Genomic DNA, 22956 nt, shown 5'->3' with positions numbered 1-22956 from the left:
AAAAAAAAAAAAAGAGCCCCCAATAAAATGATTTTTAAAAAAACTTAAGGAATATGAGCTCTCTTTTCTTCTTGAGATATTAAATAAGTTATTAAACAGGCATATATAAGATACTTTTGCATATATTTAAAAGTTGCTCTTTAGATTATGGATGGTAGCATTCTAAAAATCCAGTTGAAGATCTAATTTTAAAACTGGCTCAGGAGATCAGGTCCAAATGCATGAGGCTGTTTTTACAGGATATCCTTGGCTAACTTTAAGAAATTTAACACAGTTGGAAGATCTTCCTCCGGCTAAGAAATTCCTTTCAGAGGAATGGATACTAATTAAGGTGAGAGGGAATAGGGAAAAGGTGGTTGAACAGAGAACGGAGGTTGAATATGTGTGAGCCCATATTAACTCAGACTGTTTTCATATGAATCAAAATGCCTTTCTGAGGTAGTCACTTATATTCTGCCCTGAGACCTAAATATAACAGGGTTATTCTCAGAGGATTAAATACTGAGTACTATAACTTCCCAGCCCCATTTGTTTTTCTGGCTATAGATCACATTCAAGCTGTTCTTAAGGCACCGTAGTAATTTCTAGCTAATTCACTGGATCTGAATACCTAAGGTAAGGTACTGCCATCATGATTGGCCTTATTAATTTTTCCTTTGTTATTGCCAAGAATAGAAGAAGACTAAAACAGATGACCTCCCTATTTGTGCTAAAGGAGTACTGCACAAGCTACCTCCTCTCTTTCAACACATTATTAAACCCCTGGATCAAAGTTAGAAAAATCTGCAAAAGTAAGTATACGGTCACACAGTGACTGTATGATATAATTAATATCTTCTCTAATTTGCATAAAATTACTAGGTGCTTTGAATAATATCTTAAAGGAGCTCTGATGTTTCTAAATGAACGAAAAGAATACATTTGGTATCATCTTCCATTTATTCATACCAATTCTTTAGAATTTGGAATAAGGTTCTGTGTTTGCAGATATTAACATAAAAGAACATTCATAAGTAATAGATATAGCTTAGTCTTCAAAATTGGATGTTTTAACACTGGAAAATGCAAAATTCTAAGGTTTGCCTTGTGGCTCTAGCTGCCAAGGCTGGATTATTAAAATTTATTTTAGAGTGCAATTTAAATCATGTACTAAGAGTAAATGATGCATATTTATTTTTTCTGGCAGTAAATCCATGTGTAACCCTGTTTTGCTTGTTTGTTTGCTTGTTTGTTGCCATTTTACATGGCTCATTCCAAATTATATATATCAAACAGATTAAAAAAACAACAACCCTATATGCCCTTTCAACACCCTCTTAATATGTAATTTCTGAAACTATAATATAGATCGATGATAATGTTGGCTACAGAAACATATAGCATTTGTAACATAGGAATCATATTTCTGAAATTTCTAATGTGCACTCCTCTCTGCCCTATGGATATATAATCTACTCACTAATTATTTTGTAGCAACCAGCTAGGAGGTCTTGGGGAAAGGGAGAGAAAGATAAGAGCAAAAAACATTGGCCCCTAATAATGTTACAGCAAGAATACAAATTGGAGACTCAACACTCAACAGCTGATATTAAAATAAGACTTCTCAAATGAAAATAGACATAACAAGCTAAACTGTCCGGGAAGAGAACACATTTTCTATGCCATGTTAGTTTTCACATACGGTGTCAATGCCAGTTCGGGGACCAGGCCATAAAGGCTGTTTGTTTTTTGTTTTCTTTCAGCTTAGAGAAAGTTCTGGAGACCATAAAACTTAGTCATTCAGCTGGAATAATTAATGAAGAAAATACATCTTGTAGTTAGAGCAGGTAAAAAGTAAGTCTATCTTGTTTAATTCAGGGCTTCTTATGGGAAAAGGAAGGCATACAGGAATGGTAGAAAGTGGCTCTGGTATCTTCCCAGCTCCCTGAAGGACAAGTCTCAGAAAGACAAGGATGTGAGATTAAAGCAGAAGTATCTGGGGGACTCCCAAGGGACAAACCTTTTCTAACGACTCTATTAGGAGGACCCTTGCAAGAAAACACTCATGAGTTCAATCTGGTTACAGTCCAGGACGTTCAATTCTCCTTAATCTGGACAGCAATAACAGCAACACCTGTGTTTCCTTGGAACCTGTGTGAAAGGGATGCTCAATCAAGGCTACTGTGGGTCCCCAAGAAAGCTAAAGGGTAGATCACACTGGTTGGGTGGAATAGAAGTCACAGCCTGAATTCAGCAACATCACTTGCATATCAGAATATCTTTAGTGAATGCCAGCAGAGTAGCAGAAGCAGGCAGACATGAAATATTCATCTGGAAGTGTTCTTTAGGGCAGCCAGAACATTCACACATGGGCTGACACAGAACCAAATACAATGGATGCCTTTCACGCTCGGCCAGAGGATTCTATATTATAAGATAGCGAGATAATATTTTTCCTCTTTTTCTTCTGGTTTGTCCATGAACATTTATAAATAACCAATACATGCAAATCAAAGCAAACAACGTGATACTACCTACACAGACAATGACAGCTAAGGTAAAAAACAAAACAAACAAAAAAACCCCAGAAAATAACAAATACTGGAGAGGCTAAGAGAGTGGAACCCTAATACACTGTGTGTAGAACTAAGGAGTCGAAATTTCATAAACACCATCAATCCCTCTTGGATATATATCCTTACCCAGTAAGGGACAACACGAACAGATATACGCACACCCATGTTCATTGCCGCATGGTTCACAATAGCAAGAAGATGGAAACCACCTAAATGCCCAGCAATAGAAGAATATGCAAAGAGACTCTGGTGTAGACACACAGTGAGATAATCATCACTAAAAAGCAACGACAAAACCACCAGACACCTCATGGCATGGATAGACCTGGAGAACATTGTGTTGGATGAAGTTAGGCAATCACAAAATGACAGATATTGTATAAGACCACTGTAATAAGGGGATGGGACTCAGGGAGGGGGAACACCCAAGACAGGGACTTTCCTACCAACGGGAATAGACTTTGGAGTTGGAGGGAAAGAGGTGCAGTGCACAAGGGGGAAAGTTAAAGCAATAGGCTAGATCAGCGGTTCTCAACCTTCCCAATGCCATGGCAGTTTAATGCAGTTCCTCATGTGGTGGTGAACCCCAACCACAAAATTATTTTTGTTGCCACCTCATAACTGTAATTTTGCTACTGCTATGACTCAGGCGACCCCTGTGAAAAGGCTGTTTGACCCCCAAAAGGGTCGCGACCCATAGGTTGAGAACTGCTGGACTAGATGGCAGTCAGGTGTGAATGTGCTACTGGGTGAAGTGAAAGAGGATGGGCTACAAGAGGGAAGAGAACAATCAAGGGAAGGGGAGAGGTAAACTAGTAGGGTAGGTGGGCTTGATTGGTGTCTTAGATTGTTGACTACAAATTTGATGATCTAAAATGTCAACCCCCTACTTATCTAGAATGAAAAAAATGCATGCCACAGAGCCATCACACTATGATAAAAGACATATTCATAGCCACACTTAAGTAAATTCTGGTTACTTAATCCCTATTTAGGGTGTAAAACTTGAAGTTAACTTTGAATATCAAAAATGCTTTGTCAAAGTTGCCGTAAAGCCACAAAAGGGAGAACTAGAAAGGAGAAGTGGTCTGTGTACCCCGTGAGGTAAGGCTGGTGATATTGAGGGGTTGAGTCTCAATATAATTTGGGTCAAAGATGACACAGTCACAAAGGATGGGTGAATAAGACCATGGGTGATTACTGTAGCAATTATTTTGTCCTATGTCTATGCTTTAGGTCACAAATCTATTTTAAAATTCTAAGAACAGTATATATTCCAAATGTCCATTAATAATATGTACAAGTTTAAAATTAAAGCATTTTAGAATATTTTCCCCATAGATTTAAGAAAACTCATTCAAGTGAATGAGAGAAACATGCTCAGGGGACTTAGTTGAAAGTAACTCTCTTCAAATGCTTCTGTACTTTTTCAAATGTTTTTTGTTTCCACGGGGATGCTGACAACAGCATATCCCCATCTCATTAACCCAATTCTATTGCATTTCAACATACTTAGAATGATCTACCGACTTCACCTGCCAACGATGTCTACTTCCCACTCGGCTCAGCTGCCATGCCCAAGCTCATGAAATGAAAATGAACAAAGCATGTATATTTGCATCAAAAATACATCTTGGCTTTACCCACATACAATGGGATACCCCCCAGTGAAAAAATTTTTCAAAGCTATGTATTTAATTTTTTTTTTACAAAATAACCTTATCACCTTCAAAATACTCTCCATCACACTTAATACATTTATCAAATCTGTGATTCCATTTTTCAAACTCATCTGTTTGGATGGCTGACAGCACCTCCCTCATTTTTATCTTCACCTCTTCTATGTCCTCAATCGCTGTCCTTTCATGTCCCTCTTCATTCATGAAAACAAAAAGAAGTCACATAGAGGAAAGTCAGGTAAATAAGGTACTAGGAGCAAGAGAGGCATGCTATTATTTGCCAAAAACTGGCACACTGAGGTGGCTGTGTGAGCAGGTACGTTGTTGTGCTGGCAAAACCAGTCCCCTTGTCTGCCATGAATTAGGCCTCTTTTGTGGCACACTGTTATGCAATCTTTTCAGAACCTCTCAATTGAAAGCTAGATTAACAGTCTGACCTGGTGGAATGAACTCCAAATGTAATACAAGTCAACATTTTTGTCCGTTCAGAAGGTTAGCAGAAGTCCAGAACAAGGCTTGTCATCAATTAACATTTCACCTTTTCTGAACCGAGAAAGCCTCTCGAACACTTGAGTTTTTCCCAACGCGTTGTCCTTATAAACTGAGCTCAACAGTTTATGTGGCATTTTTCCTGAGCAGGAAACAAAGTTTCACAGCAGCACGCTGTTCTCTGAAATTGTCCATCACAAAAAAACGAGGTTCCCGCAACACTCTTTCATGAGGAATTCACCGTGACCCGTGAGAGCCCTCCCAGCAGCACCACGGACTGCACTAAATCAGAGCGAGTTGCTCTTTGCTTGCCTGGCGAGAAAGAGGTGTACTGTGAGAGCTGTGGTCCACCCAGTGCAATTCTGTATTTTGGGGGGTACCCCCTCTCATGTCACTGAAAATCAGAAGTGAAGAAAATGAAAAGCTGATCTGAATGTTCTAATTTCCTACTATTTGAAAGCTGTTTAATGGCATTTTAGTTGGATAGGTATTATGACACAGGACAAAAAAAAAATTTTGTCATTAATTATCTCACCAAAAGAGGCTTAGACATTGATTTTATGCCTGCAGCACATGTGATTGGGATAAAGCCTGCCAGAATGTTAAAACATAATATAAACTGCCAAAGTACTGAAACAGAGGACTGAACAACGAGTTTTCATACCACACACAATCCGTCCTTAACATTTAAAGAGCACACAGCAAATTGCAAAATACACTAGAAACAATCAAAGGCTTCCTCAGGAACTGGTTGGCAAATACTTAGAATTAAAGACTTCTTTGAACAAGAATCTAAGCAAAGGCTTACTCTGCTTGAGAGTTACTGATTAGAGTTGTCAATTAACGAATTAGGATCTCAGTCCCAAAGCATGGAATACATTAAAACAGAAGCATATAAAAGCGACTACCATCAAATTGCTTCCAACTTATGGTGACCTTATAAAGGATTTCCACACTGTCAATCTTTACAGGAGCTGATAGCCTCATCTTTTTCCCTGAGAATGGATGGTGGGTTTGAACTGCAGACCTTGCAGCTAGCAGCCCAATACTAATCAACATGTCCTAAGGGCTCCTGCTAGTGCAGCGGTTCTCAACCTGTGGGTCGCGATCCCTTTGGGAGTCAACCGACCCTTTCACAGGTGTCGCCTAAGACCATCAGAAAATACATTTCCAATGGTCTTAGGAACAGAGACACCGCTGCTCCTCTATCCATCTCCAGGCGGGTCCGCCCACATGCAGATACACCCACATACAAGTACCCAGCATGATGACATCATCACGTCAACTCCATCACATACACCCAGTACAAATAGAGGTGAAAGGGTTGGCACCATAATGTATTTATGTGGACCAGTCACACATGTGTAGAGAGCAGCTACTGTGTACAAAGCAGCAGTTTGGAGGTAAAACAACACTTCATGAATTATAATTACTGGGTAAATGCTTTAATTAATGCTTTAATCACTGTGCTTTAACTATGTCCAATTTGTAACAATTAAAGTAACATCTTGCATATCAGATATATACATTATGATTCATAACAGTAGCAAAATTACAGTTTTGAAGTGGCCACAAAAATAATTTTATGGTTGGGGGTCACCACCACATGAGGAACTGTACTAAAGGGTCACAGCATTAGAAAGGTTGAGAACCACTGTGCTAGAGGCTTATATATGGTTTCAGTAGTCTTGACAGATGAGAAAAATAATTTGAACTACTCCTCAGTCAGCTATATGTAAGATTTCCCCCAGTTATGCAGTAAGATACTCAAATGGCAGGGATATACTATACATAATGTGTTATCTACTGTAAATTCTATATATCCTTTTTAAAACTTATTTTACAACTTGTACTGACTATAACCTGAGTGCAGGTTTACAAAGCAGGTCACCAATTTTACATTCAGCAATTCCTACACATTTTGTTTCAACGTATCTATTGCAACCCCCTCAATGTATTGCCATTTATCCCACTTCCTCTTTGTATTTCCTGTCCCTTTCCTAACCCTCTGAACTTTGTTCTAGGGTAAATATGGCCTTTTGATCTTTAATAGTTTCTTATTCTGTCTTAGAGGCGAGTTAAATTCCAGACCTGAAAGGTGACCAAGGGCCATATATTCTTATCTAGTGTAGTCATTCCTAAAAGAAATCCTTCTAGCATTATACCAAGTCTAAAATGTGAGCATTTTCATGAGTAATTTTAAACTTTTTATATGTATACCAGCCCCACCTAACTGGTACAGTAAAATCCCTGGCCAAAAATAAAACCATGTATTTGGTTCTTACAGCATCATGGACCACAGGAACATTTACTTCAGCTTAAATGTAGTTTTCATGCTTTAATTCACCGTTATCATCAGCTAATCTTAAATAAATTAAAATATATATTATTTCTGTGCTATATTTCTTTCTTCTCATTGCTCCTTTTCTCTCTAAGCATGTATCACTAGCCTGGAGCCCACAGGCCAAAAGGATACCAAGCAGAGAGCTGGCAGTGAAAAATATTCCCAAATCTTCCACAGGGATTCAAGGGGTTCACAAAAATAAAAAGATTTAAAAGTTTGCTAAACACTAAAATGAACACTTTCCGGAACAAATAACATTGATTTTCATAAACGTGTACATTTAAAATCAATGATCCAGCAAGAAAGCTAAACTAAAACAAACACAGAAAAAGAAATAAATCTAATTACATCAAGTTATCTCCTTCAAAAAAGTATCCATTACATGAATTGGAAATACAAATGATGAAGTACAAGGTTACTAAGCTCGCGGAACTCTTGGTATTCCTATGTAAGTACTTCCCACTTACTTACATGACCGCTCATAAGTCATTAAACCTAGAATAAAACTAAGCACATGCTTTAAATTGTGTCTAAGCACATTTGATATGAGCAGAGTGAAATTGTAAAATATAGCAAAAGGTCATCAAAAACCAAAAACCAGGAAAACCTTCAATGAGATGAATTCAAGCAAGAGCCTCAATAATAAAAGATTGTGGTGATGGTGCAGACCAGAGATAGTCCAATCTGCTACCCACAGGCCACCATGATTTGCAGCCTCCTCCACAGAAACTCTGATAGGTTTATAAGTCAACTTGGGTGGGCCGGGATTTTTTTTCACCACATGGTCTAACATAGTGCAGTCTGCTCCATGGTGGAATCTTCTGTGAGCAGGCAAGCAGCTTTGGGAAAAGGAGGGGAGAGTACCGCCTCCTGGTAGCGAGACCAGTCCTAGGGAAGGACATTATATTTGGTCGAGGGGCAGCAAAGAGGAGAAAGGCCCTTGACAAGATGGATTGACACAATGGCTGCAACGAAGGGTTCCGATATCAGAACAATTGTAAGGAGGGCGCATGACAGGGCAATGTTTCCTTCTGTTGTACTTAAGGTCATGATGAGTCGGAATTCACTGGAGGGCACCTAACATCATTACGTCCCTAATCTAGGCACTGTCTTGATATAATTAAGGGAGGTGTGGCCTGCTCTTAGGATAGACTGATAATGTGTGGAAGCTAGCTCCCTTCTATTGCTGGATCTGGATCGTTGACCTCCTGTGATACCACCTGCTTATTCCAGGAGTCAACCTTGGATTCATTCAGCATTCCATCCATGAGCTTGTAGTCTTCCTATTCATTAGTCCCCTGAAGCTATACACATCAGGCGAAGCCTACAGATTTCATCTGAGCCACAGGCTTGATCAGGACTGGACTTACACAATTTTACAACAGTTTGAGCCATTTCTTGGTCTCTTTCTATGTACATAGATATACCTAAACATCAGCAGTTGACCTGAATGAAATATAAATATTAAAAGAAATAAATGAACGAAATACAAATATTAAATATATTTAATAATAGGACACATTTTATATTCAAAAAGAAAAATGACTTTTAATATCAACATCGTGCTTCCTTAATATGAACTGCTCCCTCAAGTCAACAATTGATATTGCTTCTTCTGAGTACATCTCCTTTTAGTTTACAAATCAATACCGGACCTAAGTTATTTCTACCCTACATAAGTTTTAATGCCTGAAATTTCATGTCAGTTAACACAATATAGCTAAGCATTTCCTATTATCGTTGTGCATTCACAGCACATTAATAAATAATTAACAGCCCAGCTGGTCTAAACTGCCAATAAAGAATTTTGTTCCTCCATCTGCAGTTATTTTTGGATTTTAAAAAAAGTCTAAAATGCTTTCCAGCTATTAATCTAAATATTTCCTAAGCAAACTCCTTTCATTAAACCTATTCAGGTAACCATAGACTAGACATAGGGAGGCATGTTAATATTATTATTGATAGAAAAGAAAGTATTCTTTATGTTTCATATCTAACAGCTTGTTCACCTGCACTGTTCTCTATTTACTTAATATTAGAATTCAAATGCCTTCATTTTGCTAGCAGTTATAATACACAGATTGAAATAAATAAGACCAATCTGAAATGAAATTCTACAAACAGTAGCTTTAATGAATGTCTGGCTCTACTCATAGATTATGTTATAAACTAAACTATGTAACTGTGAAATATTTATGAGTTAACACCTATGAGGGAGCTGGGGTGAGAGTAGCTATTTGACAGATATTAATGCTTTAGTGACATTATATCCAATCCTTCATTTAATAAGAAAATATCTGTTAAAATTAATTTCCCCACATTTACTTTTTTCATGGAGTCAAATCCCACCAATGTTTCTCCTTGATCAGGGCATAGGTCATGGGAACTTCAAGATCCAAAGGGTTAGATCACCTACTGACATGTCTATAGATTCAAAGAAGGGCTCTGTGGATGAGGAACTCCTAGCATCACTAAAATAAGGCAGAGGTTTTCCATTATTCTAGTTCTTATTTCATAGCACCATTCCCGGGCAACCAGGAGCAACTCCCAAATCATTTCTGACTTCTACATGTTTCCCACCTGGGACAAAGACTCTCCTTCGCAGCACCATGGCAACCACAGCTGCTACACAAGAACTTGGGTTCACGCAGGAAAATGAAAATTCTGAAAGGAAGCTAAAAGATAAAGGCTTACTATTCCTTGTTTCCCACTGGTCGGAAGTAATTACAAAAATTATTTCAACACTAAGCTTCTAGTGAATGAACAGCTTGTCATTTGAGGGGAAAAGCCTAAGGGCCTGGGGATTAAATAAAATATGAAAAGCTGACTGATATCATACAAGTATAGCCTGCCCCCGCCACCCCACCAAACCCCGCAAATGGACTACCTAAAGCTCGTTTAATGATGACAAGACAGACATTTTTTACAGACAGTAAGGGATATAGTTGCCATTTTTAGACAGTTTAGTTTAAACAGATTATTAATAGTAGATGTATATTTCATGATCCTTTAATATTACATTCACCATGTAGTTACTAATTTAAGTTTTAAAAAGAGAACAAAGTGTGAAATAATTTTGTCTAAATCAAAGATGCCAAAAATGTGTGATTTCTAAAATTTTTAAGCTGAAGTCATGAAAAAACAGAAGCAAATTAAAGTTTCCTCATGATGGAGTAGAAAATGTCTTTATCATAAGCATGCCAAGTTAATGTTTGCTGTTTACTGCAAAGAATAGTATTCCATTGCCAGACACTGGCAATGCTATGTGGTATGGACACATGCCAGCTCAGAACTGCACTAGATCAGTGCACACTGCCAAAAGTAGAGCTGCTTTCCATCGTAGCCTTAAAACAAAGGAATTCGAAAGCAGAGCACTGAATGTGTGATTTCACAACTTCAATGAAATCTTAAAGAGCTCTTTCCAGTTTTTCACATTTTTAAAAACAATACAACTTCCCTCCTAAGTGTCAAGGAAAGCTCATCCGGGTTCTGTGTGGGACTGGTTAATGCCTGTCGTATGTATAGTTTTGTACCCAAATTGTACATGTTCTTGTGATTGTTAGGATCAGAATCATGACTCCATGGCAAATGAAATGAAAAGTTGTGTGGTGTCTCATCCTCCATTATACTCAGTAATTGCTTGGTACTCTATGCTCTAGTGTCCCATATGATAAATCATACTCTCAATAGGCTCCAACGGTGACTTTTATTGAGAACTCGCATAAACACCAACGCTGGGAGGTCTGACTCACTACCATTAAGTTGATTTCAACTCATAGTGACCCTATGGGAAAGAGGAGAACTGCCTTTGTGGGTTTCTGAGACTGCAACTCTACACAGGAGTAGAAAACTACTCCTTCTGCCAAGGAGAAGCTGGTGGTTTTGAACTGACTTGAGGTTAGCAATCCAACACCCAGCCACCACACCACCAGGGTGGTGATAGATACTTGTGTTTGGCCAAGTGGATTAAGTTAGGGTTCTTGCGTGTGGAAGAAGCAGTTTCTTATTGTTGTTGTTACTTTTGACTTTGGCTTTGGCTTTTAAGGAATTAATGCTCTCATCCACGAAAGCCACCATCTTTGATGCACTCTCCGTTATGAGCAATGCATGCCTTCAGATATTCAGTGACACAGACTTGGGAATGAGAGATTAAGACAAGCAGAAATACTCCAAATGCCATAAACCGGTACCTACAGCATGACCTCCAGGGGAGCCTGTACCTTCCTTTACCGCAACATACAAAAGCGCTCCTAAAGGGAAAATTCTGTGCTCTCTTAATTTCAGTTTTTCAACGAACAGTTTGAAGCCCCCTCAAATCTATGAAGTCATTCAACTTGGACTCTGGTCCATGATTATGAAAACAGAATAAGCAGGCTTCATTTCTCTCTAATGTATTGTCGATCTTAATATGCCAAAAACAGTTTGTACTTATTATCCTTGATGAAACCTATTTCTGTATTTTCTTTTATATCTTATACCTAAATTCTGAAAAGCTAACACCCAGTTCAGGATTCCAAGTCATCTTGATCCCTATTCCTCATTCCACCCATAGCATCTAAGCCATCACAAATTCTCATTGTTCTTGCTCAAGCTCTACCCATTTGCTCCTTTCCTCCATATCACCACTGGTCATCTAGACCAGTTCCCAATCTGTTTGAACACAGACACAGCACTTAAATGAATGTCAGTTCTAAGGAGCTAGCTGCCAAAGCAAGAATTGTGATAAGGCATTTACTTTGATAATTAGGAAAATAATTGCAGAACATATATTTTAGAGGACATACTGAATATCCAGAAGGGATTTAATCAGAGATTCAATTTAAGCAGAAAGGTTCGGAAGATTATGCACTTATCCAAAGTAACCCAGCCAGTTCATGACAGAGACAGTACCCAGAGCCATCTATCTAACTCTGGCACATTCCTTTTTGGTTACCCTATGGTGACTTTCTTGGATAGGAAAACATGTCATTTTAACATAGCTAGAAATTAATTTCTGTTTTGTAATGCAGAAACTTGTGAGACAATTCTGAAAAAGTTTCTCAAGAAATATTCTGTTAGTACAGCATTTAAGGAAAATTGGTGCCATCTGAAAATCACACTGATAGGCAACAACCCTTACAACATAAGACATCATTAATCCAGAAGAAGGTAAAATAGAAGATTATACATAACATCCAAAGGTAAGATACTTTTTGAATTTACTGGAGGTATTAACAATATGTTTACAAGGGGTTTCAAAAGGTTCATGGAAAATGGAATAAAAAAATAATGGAGTTGAGGGCAACAAGTGTATAGATGTGCTTTACACAATTGATCTATGTATTGTGATTAATTGTATGAGTCCCAGTAAATTGATTTTAAAAAAATTTTTTTAAAAATGAGCTGATACCAAGGGCTCAAGTAGAAAGCAAATGTTTTGAAAAGGATGATGGCAACAAATGTACACATGTGCTCGACACAATGGATGTATGGATTGTTATAAGAGCTGTAAGAACCCCCAATAAAGTTATTTAAAATTTTTTGGTAATAATAATAAAATAAAGAGAAAGTCAAAAAGTGTTGCTATAAAAGAATAATAATAAACCCTTTCATAAACAAACAAACAAAAATAATAATGGAGTTTTTCTAGGAACTTTTTAAAGCCTCTTTGTATATGAACAAATACATTTATTCAAAAATCAAAGACAGGATTTTAAATAAGCAAATGTATTATCTATTCAATTAATTTCTATAAAGTTTAATTTCTAAGGAGTTACAATTGTTTAGGGAGGTCCAGGGGAGAGTTCCCCTTATTCTTAACTCAGAAAGTTAGCCTGACAAAAGAAGCATAGTCTTTTAAAATTTTGACCAGAAATATAGATCACCAAATTTCCCACCTCATATATAAATATCTCTACCTACCTTATTAAATTATCTCATAACCAAAATAATATCCAATTATATTAAAACAAATAGACAACCAGGAAAGGAAAACTTTAATGCTTTTCTTAACTTTAGGGCACTAGCTCACTTTAAATAATTATCAACAGACCACTTCACTCATTGCCTTCTCCACATGTAATAATTTGGCACAATAGAGCTTAAAATCAAATATTATTTCAAAAAGCATCTATCACACTACTCTAAGGATCAAAGGCAACTCTTTGCCATACCAATATCCCATTTAAATAACTGTAAAATAAAATTAACAATGCATATATGCTTCTAGAAAACACAAATATTTCTGCTTTAAGGTAAGTTAGAGAAAACATAGTTTTGATGTAAAACCGTAAAAATAAATCATAAACAATACATGACAGAAACACGATAATGCACTATAATAAAGTAATAACCTCTAACAGAAACACTTGCATTAAAAAATGAAGCAAGCCATGTTTGCTTATTTATCATTGTAAACTTTTATTATTACCTCCATTTTATACAAAAGTGCATGGCAATCACATCCTCACAATTGATGGGAGGTTTGCTATCTGCATACCTTAAAATTACATTCAACAATTAAATTGTCAATTATTGTCAAAGATGCCTACCTTTGTAGTGGAAGTCTCTGGACATGTCTAAGGGAGCCCGTTCTAAAGCCGATCTCTTGTAGACAACATGAATTCTTCCTTTTTCTTCCTCCATCTGCTTCCCTCTTTCCAAGGGTTCAATGAAATACTCATCATTATCACTCTTGATCATTCCAGCCTATAAGATGCATGAGTTAGGTTAATTTCTAAACATTATCATATTCATAAATTACAAGTAATTTTTAAGCTATTAAAAGAGGACAGTTTTTGATAACTAAGTTTCTTCTTTTTCACATTTGGTTACTCATTTAAAATGGATAAGTGTTATTCAGGATAGTAAAATATACAACTGAGAAATCATTATTAGATGAAAATTTAAAATTCACATAAAGTTGAAATCAAAAGTGTGTAGGTTAAAAGAAGAACAGAATGTGAGCATTCCTCCACACTGACAGTACTGTTTGTGTATTCCATGTAGAACTTGATCGCTAAAAGACAGCTCCTGGGACACAAACTCCATGTCCTCCTGTACTGGTCTGTAGATAGTGCTATGTCACCAGTCTCTTAACTAATTTACATGTGCTTCCCATGGAACGAGTAGCATATTATAATCAGCATACACGCAGTTCTGCTTTTTAAACAAACTTCTTAATATTTAATTAGAAACCCCACAGTTTTAATATTTATTCATTTGAAGTACGAACACCACATTTTCCCTGTCCTGAAACAACTTTATGAACACATAATTTTTCCCTTTTAAAATCTTATCCACCAATACTGAAAAGTTCAAGTCAATCCACCTCTATTTTATTTTCATTTTATGATTCTATTTCATATCCTTTTTTAAAATTATTATTTAGATAAGGACTATACATGGTACAAAAGCATGCACGATCTATCCTGAAGTGCAACAGTACGATAATACTTATATGCCTACAAATAAAAACAATCAATATGACTTATTCAAATTTAAATACTAAATATAGATGTCACATGTGATGAAATGAAGATTACTCCAAGTCCTATGGTTTAACATTGAGTAAACATGCAGTCAAGCTGCTGTGATAATTAGTAGTGAGTAGAATACCAAAGTTAGAAAGATCAGTTGCTAGCAATATGTCCCAGGAAAATGAAAATACAGTGAAGAAATTATTGAGTAATATAATTAATATCAGACCCAAGTGAAGTTCTTCTAAAGAGAATTTATGAACAGTTAATGCAATACATTGATATGAAACTGTCAAAAATGTTATCATGATACAAAATAAGACATGCAATAACAGACCATTGCTGATGTCAGCTAGATATTGACTGAAACAGAGAATACTAAAATTGGTATTGTTATACTGACGATGTGTGATGTTTTAATTAGTGCTATTTTACCTCTCAGGATTCTGATAATATCCATGGGAACGGCTTTTCTTTTGCATCTCCCCCACTTCTACCCAGTAAACTGATCCAAGCGGCCCCCATCATGAGCACATCTAACCCCTAACCTCCCTTTAACTGTCAGTCCTAGAAGGGAACCTTTTCTACAGGGCACAAACTTTCAAGCGTTCATACAAACAATGACAAAAACCGTGTGCTTAACATTTTCAAAACCCAAACAGTTTTACTTATTTAATTTTGTTCTGCAGGTCTTCCCTTCAAAAATAAAACTACTGTTCTCTTAGTAGTTCTGACTGGGGCTCAGGTTTTCTTTCTATGTCCCTTACTCTACCATGGCTTCAAACAAAAGCCTTGTTTTCAGGCAATTCTTTTTAAAAAAAATCATTTTATTGGGGGCTCATACAACTCTTATTACAATCCATACATACATCCATTGTGTCAAGCACATTTGTATATCTGTTGCCATCATCATTCTCAAAACATTTTCTTTCTACTTGAGCCCTTGGTATCAGCTCCTCATTTTCCCCCTCCCTCCCTCACAAACCCTTGATAATTTATCTTTTTTTTTTTCCATGTCTTACACTGACCGATGTCTCCCTTCACCCACCTTTCTGTTGTCTGTCCCCCAAGGAAGGGGTTATATGTTGATCATTGTGTTTGGTTTACCCTTTCTACCCCCACCTTCCCCTTACCCTCCTGGTATCGCTACTCTCATTATTGGTCTTGAGCGGTTTATCTGTCCTGGATTCCCTGTATTTCCAGCTCTTATCTGTACCAGTGTGCATCCTCTGGTCTAGCCAGATTTGTCAGGTAGAATTTGGATAATTTGGATAATAGTGCCAAGAAACATTAAAGGACTAGAGGAAAGCTGTATGTTTCATCATTGCTACAGATGGACTTTGGGTCTCCACGCCACACTCCTCCTCCTTCACAATACGATTTTTTGTTTTTTGATGATGCCTGATAGCTGATTCCATCAACACCTCATGATCACACAGGCTGGTGTGCTTCTTCCATGTGGGCTTTGTTGCTTCTGAGTTAGATGGCTGCTTGTTTATCTTCAAGTCTTTAAGACCCCAGACACTGTATCTTTTGATAGCTAGGCACCTTTCTTCACCACATTTGCTTATGCACCCACTTTGTCTTCAGTGATCATGTCAGGAAGGTGAGTATCATGGAATGCCAGATTAATAGAACAAAGTGTTCTTGCATTGAGGGAGTACTTGAGTGGAGGCCCAATGTCCATCTGCTACCTTAATACTAAACCTTTAAGTATATGTACATAGATCTATTTCACCACCGTCATGTATATTTACATATGTACATGCCTGTGTTTAGACCTCTATAAATGTTCAGGCAATTCATAACACCCCCACCACCTTTAGTAATTCTAATCAAATACAGGCTAAAGGCAGACTTATAAGCTCTTATAATCATGATTGATTTCCTATAAACAATATCAACTAGGAGAAACATTGAGTATCAATAATGAAGCCAAATCAAACATATGACCCTTACTTTTCAAAATAATATTTAAATACAATGATCTCTTCTCCACCCCTAGCCTGTATGTATTTACTACATACAGCCTGGGGACTCTGGCAGGATGGGTCCAGAAGGTACTGGCTCCTATTAACCTTAATCAGTCAGGCTTTTCCCCCTGGCCACTTCAGAAGCAGCTTTTCTCTTCTCAGCTCCAGCATATCGTGCATGACATCCATTAGAAATAACAGTAACCAAAATAACCATTCTAGGAATCAAATGTTTTACTCCATTGACTTCATTCCAGTTTAGTTTCATCTCCTAAAAGAACAAAAGCAGAACTAAAAAACCTCCATGCTTCTATGAGTCTGGAGACATTGCAACAAATCCTACTTCTGATGCCAATGGTGATATCTGAATTCCTGTTCTCAGGGTTCTGATATCCATTGCAATGGCTACACAGAATTCAAAGGCAAAATTCATGATTAAAGGGTTTATTAAGGAAGTTAAGTTGTACTGCCAGTGAGAAATGCTCAGGGCTAAGTTGTTTATCAGGGCATGTTACAAAGTTCTTTCATGTCTGCTAATAAATGTTGAAAGGGTCAGTTAATCCATCTCCCTGAATTAAGTGCCCAGAGGCACTCCACTACAGTGAACCTCAGCCCAAAGGCACTCAACTCAGCTCCACTTCCATGGGTCAGCAAGTTCAATGTTCTCAATTAAGGGCTCGGAGGCACCTCACTCCACAAGCCAGCCTCCTTCACAAAAACACTCAGCTTTACTTGCTCAGTGGGTGGGGAAGTCCACCACTCTGGACTCCTGGATCTTCTGCTGTTCTTTTGATGTGTAAGCTGTTCTGTTGATGTTAATGCTCTCTTTTGGATCCACAAAGATCACTGTGAAGTGATCTTGGGTTCAGAGGACACATTACTCCTGGCTCTTGTTGATAATGAAATCCCGACTCCTGCTTCTGAGAAGGCTCATTTTATACACAACAGGTGGCACTTGAGAGAATCCTGTTCATAATTACTCACAGGCAAATCCTATCAGGATCTTCCTCCACCTTCTTACCAGACCCTACAGGGAAAGGTCAGTTGAAGGGAGTTACAGGGTTTGGTTAGAAGAGCCACATTAAATAATCCACAGCCCGACCCGTGAACGATGCACAAGTCTTGGAGCGAATGGGTCATGATTTGTAGATAACATTGAGAAGAATGTGAATTCCAGAGCCCTTTAGTAGTTTTCAGGCAGAACTTGTACACAGATCAAGAAGCAATCCTTTCAAGAGATCAAAGAGATAGTGTGTGATTCAAAATCAGGAAAATTCTGTGTCAAGATTGTATCTTTTCATGCAGGTTGCATCCTGTTATTCAATCTGTATGCTGAGCAAATAATCTGAGAAACGGAACTATGTAAAGGGCATGGCGGGAGGATTTGAAGATGAATGACTCTGTGACACCCAAAGGACACAACCTTGCTTGTTGAAAGTCAGGAAGACAACATACGGAGGCTGAAGATCAGACTACAGCCTTCCGTATAAAGTACAGTGTGAATTACAACTGAACATAAAGAAAACAAAAATCCTCACAACTGAACTAATGCGCAACCTCATGATAAATGAAGAAAGTGTTGGATTTGTCAAGGATTTCATTTTACTTGGATCCTCAACGAACACCGTAGGAAGCATCAATTGAAAACTCAAATGACGCACTGGGCAAATCTGCTCAAAAAGACCTATTTAAAGTACTAAAAATCAAAGATGTCTCCTTGAAGACTATGTGTTTGATCTAGCCCACGGTATTTTCCAGTCACCTCACATGCATGGGAAAGCTTGATGATGAATGAGAAGGAAGAAGAATGTATGCCTTTGCATAATGATGTTGGCAAAGAAGATGCCATATGCCATAGGCTTACAGAATGCTCCTTGGAAACAAAAATGACAAGACTTCATTGTTCCTTCTTCAAATATGTATCAAAATGAGCCAATCTGTTAAGTGCAAAGGAGGAAGACGGTTAAGGAGATAGACTGACAGTGGATGTAACAATGGACTCAAACCTACCAATGAATGTTAAGGATAGCACAGGAACTGGCAGTGTTGTCTTCGGTTACATAGCAGGGTGCTATAAGCTGGAAACAACTTGACAAACCTGAGGACATATGCAGGAACTATAGTTAAAGACAAATGTTTTTTTCTAAAATGTGTTTTTCAAGTATACTCGCTGCCATCGAGTCAGTGCTGCCTCATTGCAATCTCACGTGGGTTTCCAAGGCTGTCACTGTTTATGGGACTAGAAAGCCAGCCTTTCTCCCTCGAAGCTGCTGGTGGTTTCAAACTGCTGACCATGCAGAACCACTACACCACCAGGACTCATCTCCGAGTATAAAGTGCATATGACAAATATTTTCAGTTTGTATGCTACTTTAAAGGTCGTTCATTAACATATAACATTAAATATCATATGGTTACTTGAAAACAAAAGTGAAGAAGTAATAAAAACGTGTGGAATTATTCTGGTAAAACTATCTGTCACAATTACAGGTAAGTCATATTTTTCTCCTGAACTTCATAACATACAAAGTCAGTGGCCCTCATGAAGCATAGGCAAGGCAGGGGTTTCTTAGCCATTCTAATTGTTGGTGGGATGTTTTACTGCCAAAGTGCCAGGCAGAATAGACGTGACAGAGAGGGACTGCTTACCATGGAGTACATATTTTCAGCAAATACTCCTCCGACTGTTTCTGTTGAGTTCAAATCTATCTCTCCCTTTCCATCCTCACTTGTAAGATGGGGTGTTCTCTTCACCCTCTCTCCCTATGCAAGCTTTGCAAGGAACTCTTAGAAGCTAAATGGGCTCTACAGACCACGTCTGTACCCAATAATCCTTGAGTCTACAGGACTATATGGTCTTTTAAAAATAAACATCACTAGAGCTCCTTCACTATTGTTAATTCTCAGCGGCTTGAACAAACTTTGAGGTTTCACTTAAATGAAGATTGAGCTAGTGTGTAACACATATCTTCTAGATGCACACGCCAATATTTACAGCTTTTTCCCTTATCAAATCAATTATTTCTTCCTACTCTACTGAGAAATGCACAGTGATTTTCATAAGCCTCATCTATCAGGGCTATTGCACTTGTATATAAAGCTCTTTCTTATATACATATGAGTGTCTATGAATTTGTTTCTCTGGTCTACCCAGACTAACACAACTGTCAATTAATGACAACCTGATCCATATTTGTGCCTACTCCAAAGAAAGGTGACCCAACAGAATGTACAATTCATAAAACAATATCATTGATATCACAAGCAAGTAAAATTTTTTTGAAGATTATCCAACAACAGTCACAGCAGTACATTGACAGGGAGCTGACAGAGGTTCAGGCTGGATTCAGAAGAGGATATGCAACAAGGGATATCATTACTAATGTCAGGTGGTTCTGGGCTGAAAGTACAGATTACCAAAATGTATTTACTTGTACTTTATGGACTATGCAAAGGAATTCAACGGTTGGATCATAGCAGCACCAACATGGCAGTTGAGAGTCAAATTAAGTGAGTTTTCTTTTTTTTTAACCACAATCTCACTATACATAGAAAACCACACATGCAGCTTTTTGTCTTTTACAGCTGCTGTTACTAGGTGCCATTGACTTAGTTGTGACTCACAGAGACCCTACATACATAATAACGAAACACTGCTTGGTCCTGTGCCATCCTCACAATTGTCCTGATGTATGACACCATTCCTGCAGCCCCGGTGTCAAACCATCTTGCTGAGGCTATAAGGCAAAACAAGCCTCAAAACTTTAAACGTGCACTTCACTCTGCTCACAACATTCCACTCCCACACCACATGACACCTTTGCTGGCTACTTTTATTGCTGGCCTGAGCTAAAATATTACCCAGTTGCTGTCAAGTTCAGTCTGACTCTTGATGTTAGAATGTATTTCAAAGTAGAAATGCTCCAATCGTTTTTTCAAGACAGTAATCTTTTGGAAGCAGATTGCTAGACCTTTCTTCTAAGGCACTTTCGGGTGGGTTTGAATGACCAACCTTCGCTTAGTAACCCAGAAAAGATTTTCTGAATTCAAACAGCTATACCTATTAGGAGAAGGCTACCATGTGTAGTGACGTGGAGGGGCAGCAACAAAGAGGAAGCCCTCCATGGGATGGGCTGACACAGTGGCTGCAACAATGGGCTCCAATGTACGAACATTGTAAGGTTGGTGCAGGACCAGGTGGTGTTTCATTCTGTTGGACCGAAGGGTCACCATGAGCAGAAACAATATCCTACCAGTCTGATTGGGTCAGACTAAGTCAGAATCGATTCAGTGAGCTTGAAAATTTAAAATCGTGCTCTGTTTTTGAACCGCCTAGTCAGGAGTTGCTCTTACTCTCAGCTTTGAATGAAAAAGGGAAAAAAAATAGATAAAGGAAACCAGAAATTGCAGAAGGGAGGAAGTACAACCACAAGTCCTACCTAGGATTTGAAGGTGGATGATTGGGAAATGAATGTCACCATTCACAGAGACAGAGGTGCAGAAAGGAAAAACAAGACAGAAGGCAGTGAAAGAAAGGGAGAGTTGCTCTTACTTGAGGTAAAAATGCCCAATGGTGGAAATGCCCCAAATACAGCAGGGATAGAGAGAACTGTTATTCAGAAAAAAATATCATAGCCACACATATACTGAACATGAACTGAGCCTTGGTGGCGTGGTAGGCAATTCCATGAGCCAACCACACGTCTGTTGTTCAAACCCACCAGGTACGGCATGGGAGAAAGATGAATCTGTCTACTTCCTGAAGGTTCGTAGTTTCAAAATCCCCAAAGGGACGGTTATTCTCTGTCCAATAGGATCAATATAAGTTGGAATTTATTTGATGGCATTGAGCTTTGTTCTTTTTATTTCCTCCTCAGAAGAAATGACCAAAAAAAAAAGTGAAAAGTATATGACAAATTCACGAAGAGATTTGATTGAAAAGCAACAAAGAATCATAGAAAATGTCCCCAGCACCAAAACAAACCAAAAATGCCATCGAGTCAAGTCAATATAGCAGCTGGTGACTTTGAACCACCAACCTTGCCGTTGGCAGCCCAACGCTTACTTGACAGCTTCACTAGAGATCCTTAGAAATTTCAAAAATCCAAAATATGGACCATTACCTACAATGTCTTACATATTCAACTGTATATTTTTATTTTTGGCTTTTCCTTATATTATTTTATACCTTGTTCTCTCTGCAGCAGCCACCACCCATAATTTAGAACTGCTAGCACTACCTCCACCTGAAGTAGCTCCATTTCATTTGATATACCTACTTTTTTCTTGTCAAGGCATTACCTTTTGGAAACATAAGCTTCATGTGAGCACGAACACTGACTTATTCATTGCTATATTCAAGGACCTCAAGTAATCCCTATCTCAAAGTAGGTGTCTAATAATTGAGGGGGTTAAGAAAGGAAATGAATGCAAAAAAAATGAAAATGGGAAGATAAAACACTTTAGAAGAAAACCAGAAAGGAATGAAAAAAAAATTTAATAATAAAAAATAGGTTATAGGAAACAAGAGAATACTATTATGGGCATCAAAGCAGTAGAGACTTTTATCAAAATAAAGACAACTTCAGTGAGGAAGAAACTAGGAACAAAAGTATAAAAAGAAAATTATATAAACAAAAGCATTTTGCTAGAGCAGTGGGGGCTGAAAAGACAATCCAGAATTAAGAAAAGGTAGACAGTAAAAAGCACATATATTTTAGATCCTAGAATATTTGTAAGCTCTATAGACAGATTCTTCTACTGTTCTTCCTACCGCACTACACTGATTTCTACCCCACTCAGCAGCTACTTAAAAAGAGTGACTATACAAGCACCTGTGTTTACAGACAAAATTTCCACGCATAAAATGCAGGGAAAATAATCAGTACTTACAATGATGTATTGGAGGAAATTTTATCCAGTGAGAAATATACTCATTTAGTTACTAGTCACACATTCGATGAATATTTTTGGAAATGCCGAAATTCTTAATTGACACACACAGTACTACATAAATCATACTCCCACTCTCAAAACACCACAGGTTCATTTCATAGGATATATTTTATTCCATAATAAGCTATCGGAGTAAATTCCAATTTTTAAAAACTCTCAGATGATGGCATTCTAAATATGTACTCTGCTGCTAGAAGTTTAAAAGTTTTAAGTTAGAAATCAGAAATTCATAGAGATTTAAATACTGGCATATAAAGATGTAATTATATTTATATATGATGAGGGGAAAATAGACCTATATACATATATTTATAGGTTGAGTATTAAGAAAACAGATGGATAGTGGGCCCCTCCACAAGTACTCCCTCAACACAAGAACACTTTGTTCTAACAATTCGGCAGTCTGAGGTGCTCACCTGCCTGGCACGATCGCTGAAGACAATGGGTGCACAAAAAAATGTGGTGAAGAAAGCGGACGGTGCTTGGCTACCAAAAGATATAACA

General features: G+C 37.8%; 1 protein-coding gene across 1 annotated transcript in view; it reads right to left on the bottom strand.

Annotated features, from left to right (window-relative positions):
• The window catches only part of ADAMTS3 (ADAM metallopeptidase with thrombospondin type 1 motif 3), a 326092-nt gene that overhangs the window by 158476 nt on the left and 144660 nt on the right, over window positions 1-22956 (bottom strand). The window contains exon 4 of the mRNA XM_045284278.1: window positions 13598-13754. Coding sequence (XP_045140213.1) covers window positions 13598-13754 — 157 coding nt within the window. The remainder of the gene's footprint in view (window positions 1-13597; window positions 13755-22956) is intronic.

This window comes from Echinops telfairi, unplaced genomic scaffold, assembly GCF_000313985.2.
Source record: "Echinops telfairi isolate 266 unplaced genomic scaffold, ASM31398v2 ScPeMD7_7468;HRSCAF=8506_0, whole genome shotgun sequence".
Classification (NCBI taxonomy): domain Eukaryota; kingdom Metazoa; phylum Chordata; class Mammalia; order Afrosoricida; family Tenrecidae; genus Echinops; species Echinops telfairi.
Note: the sequence above shows the minus strand (reverse complement) of the source record. Positions and strands in the feature narration are given on the sequence as shown.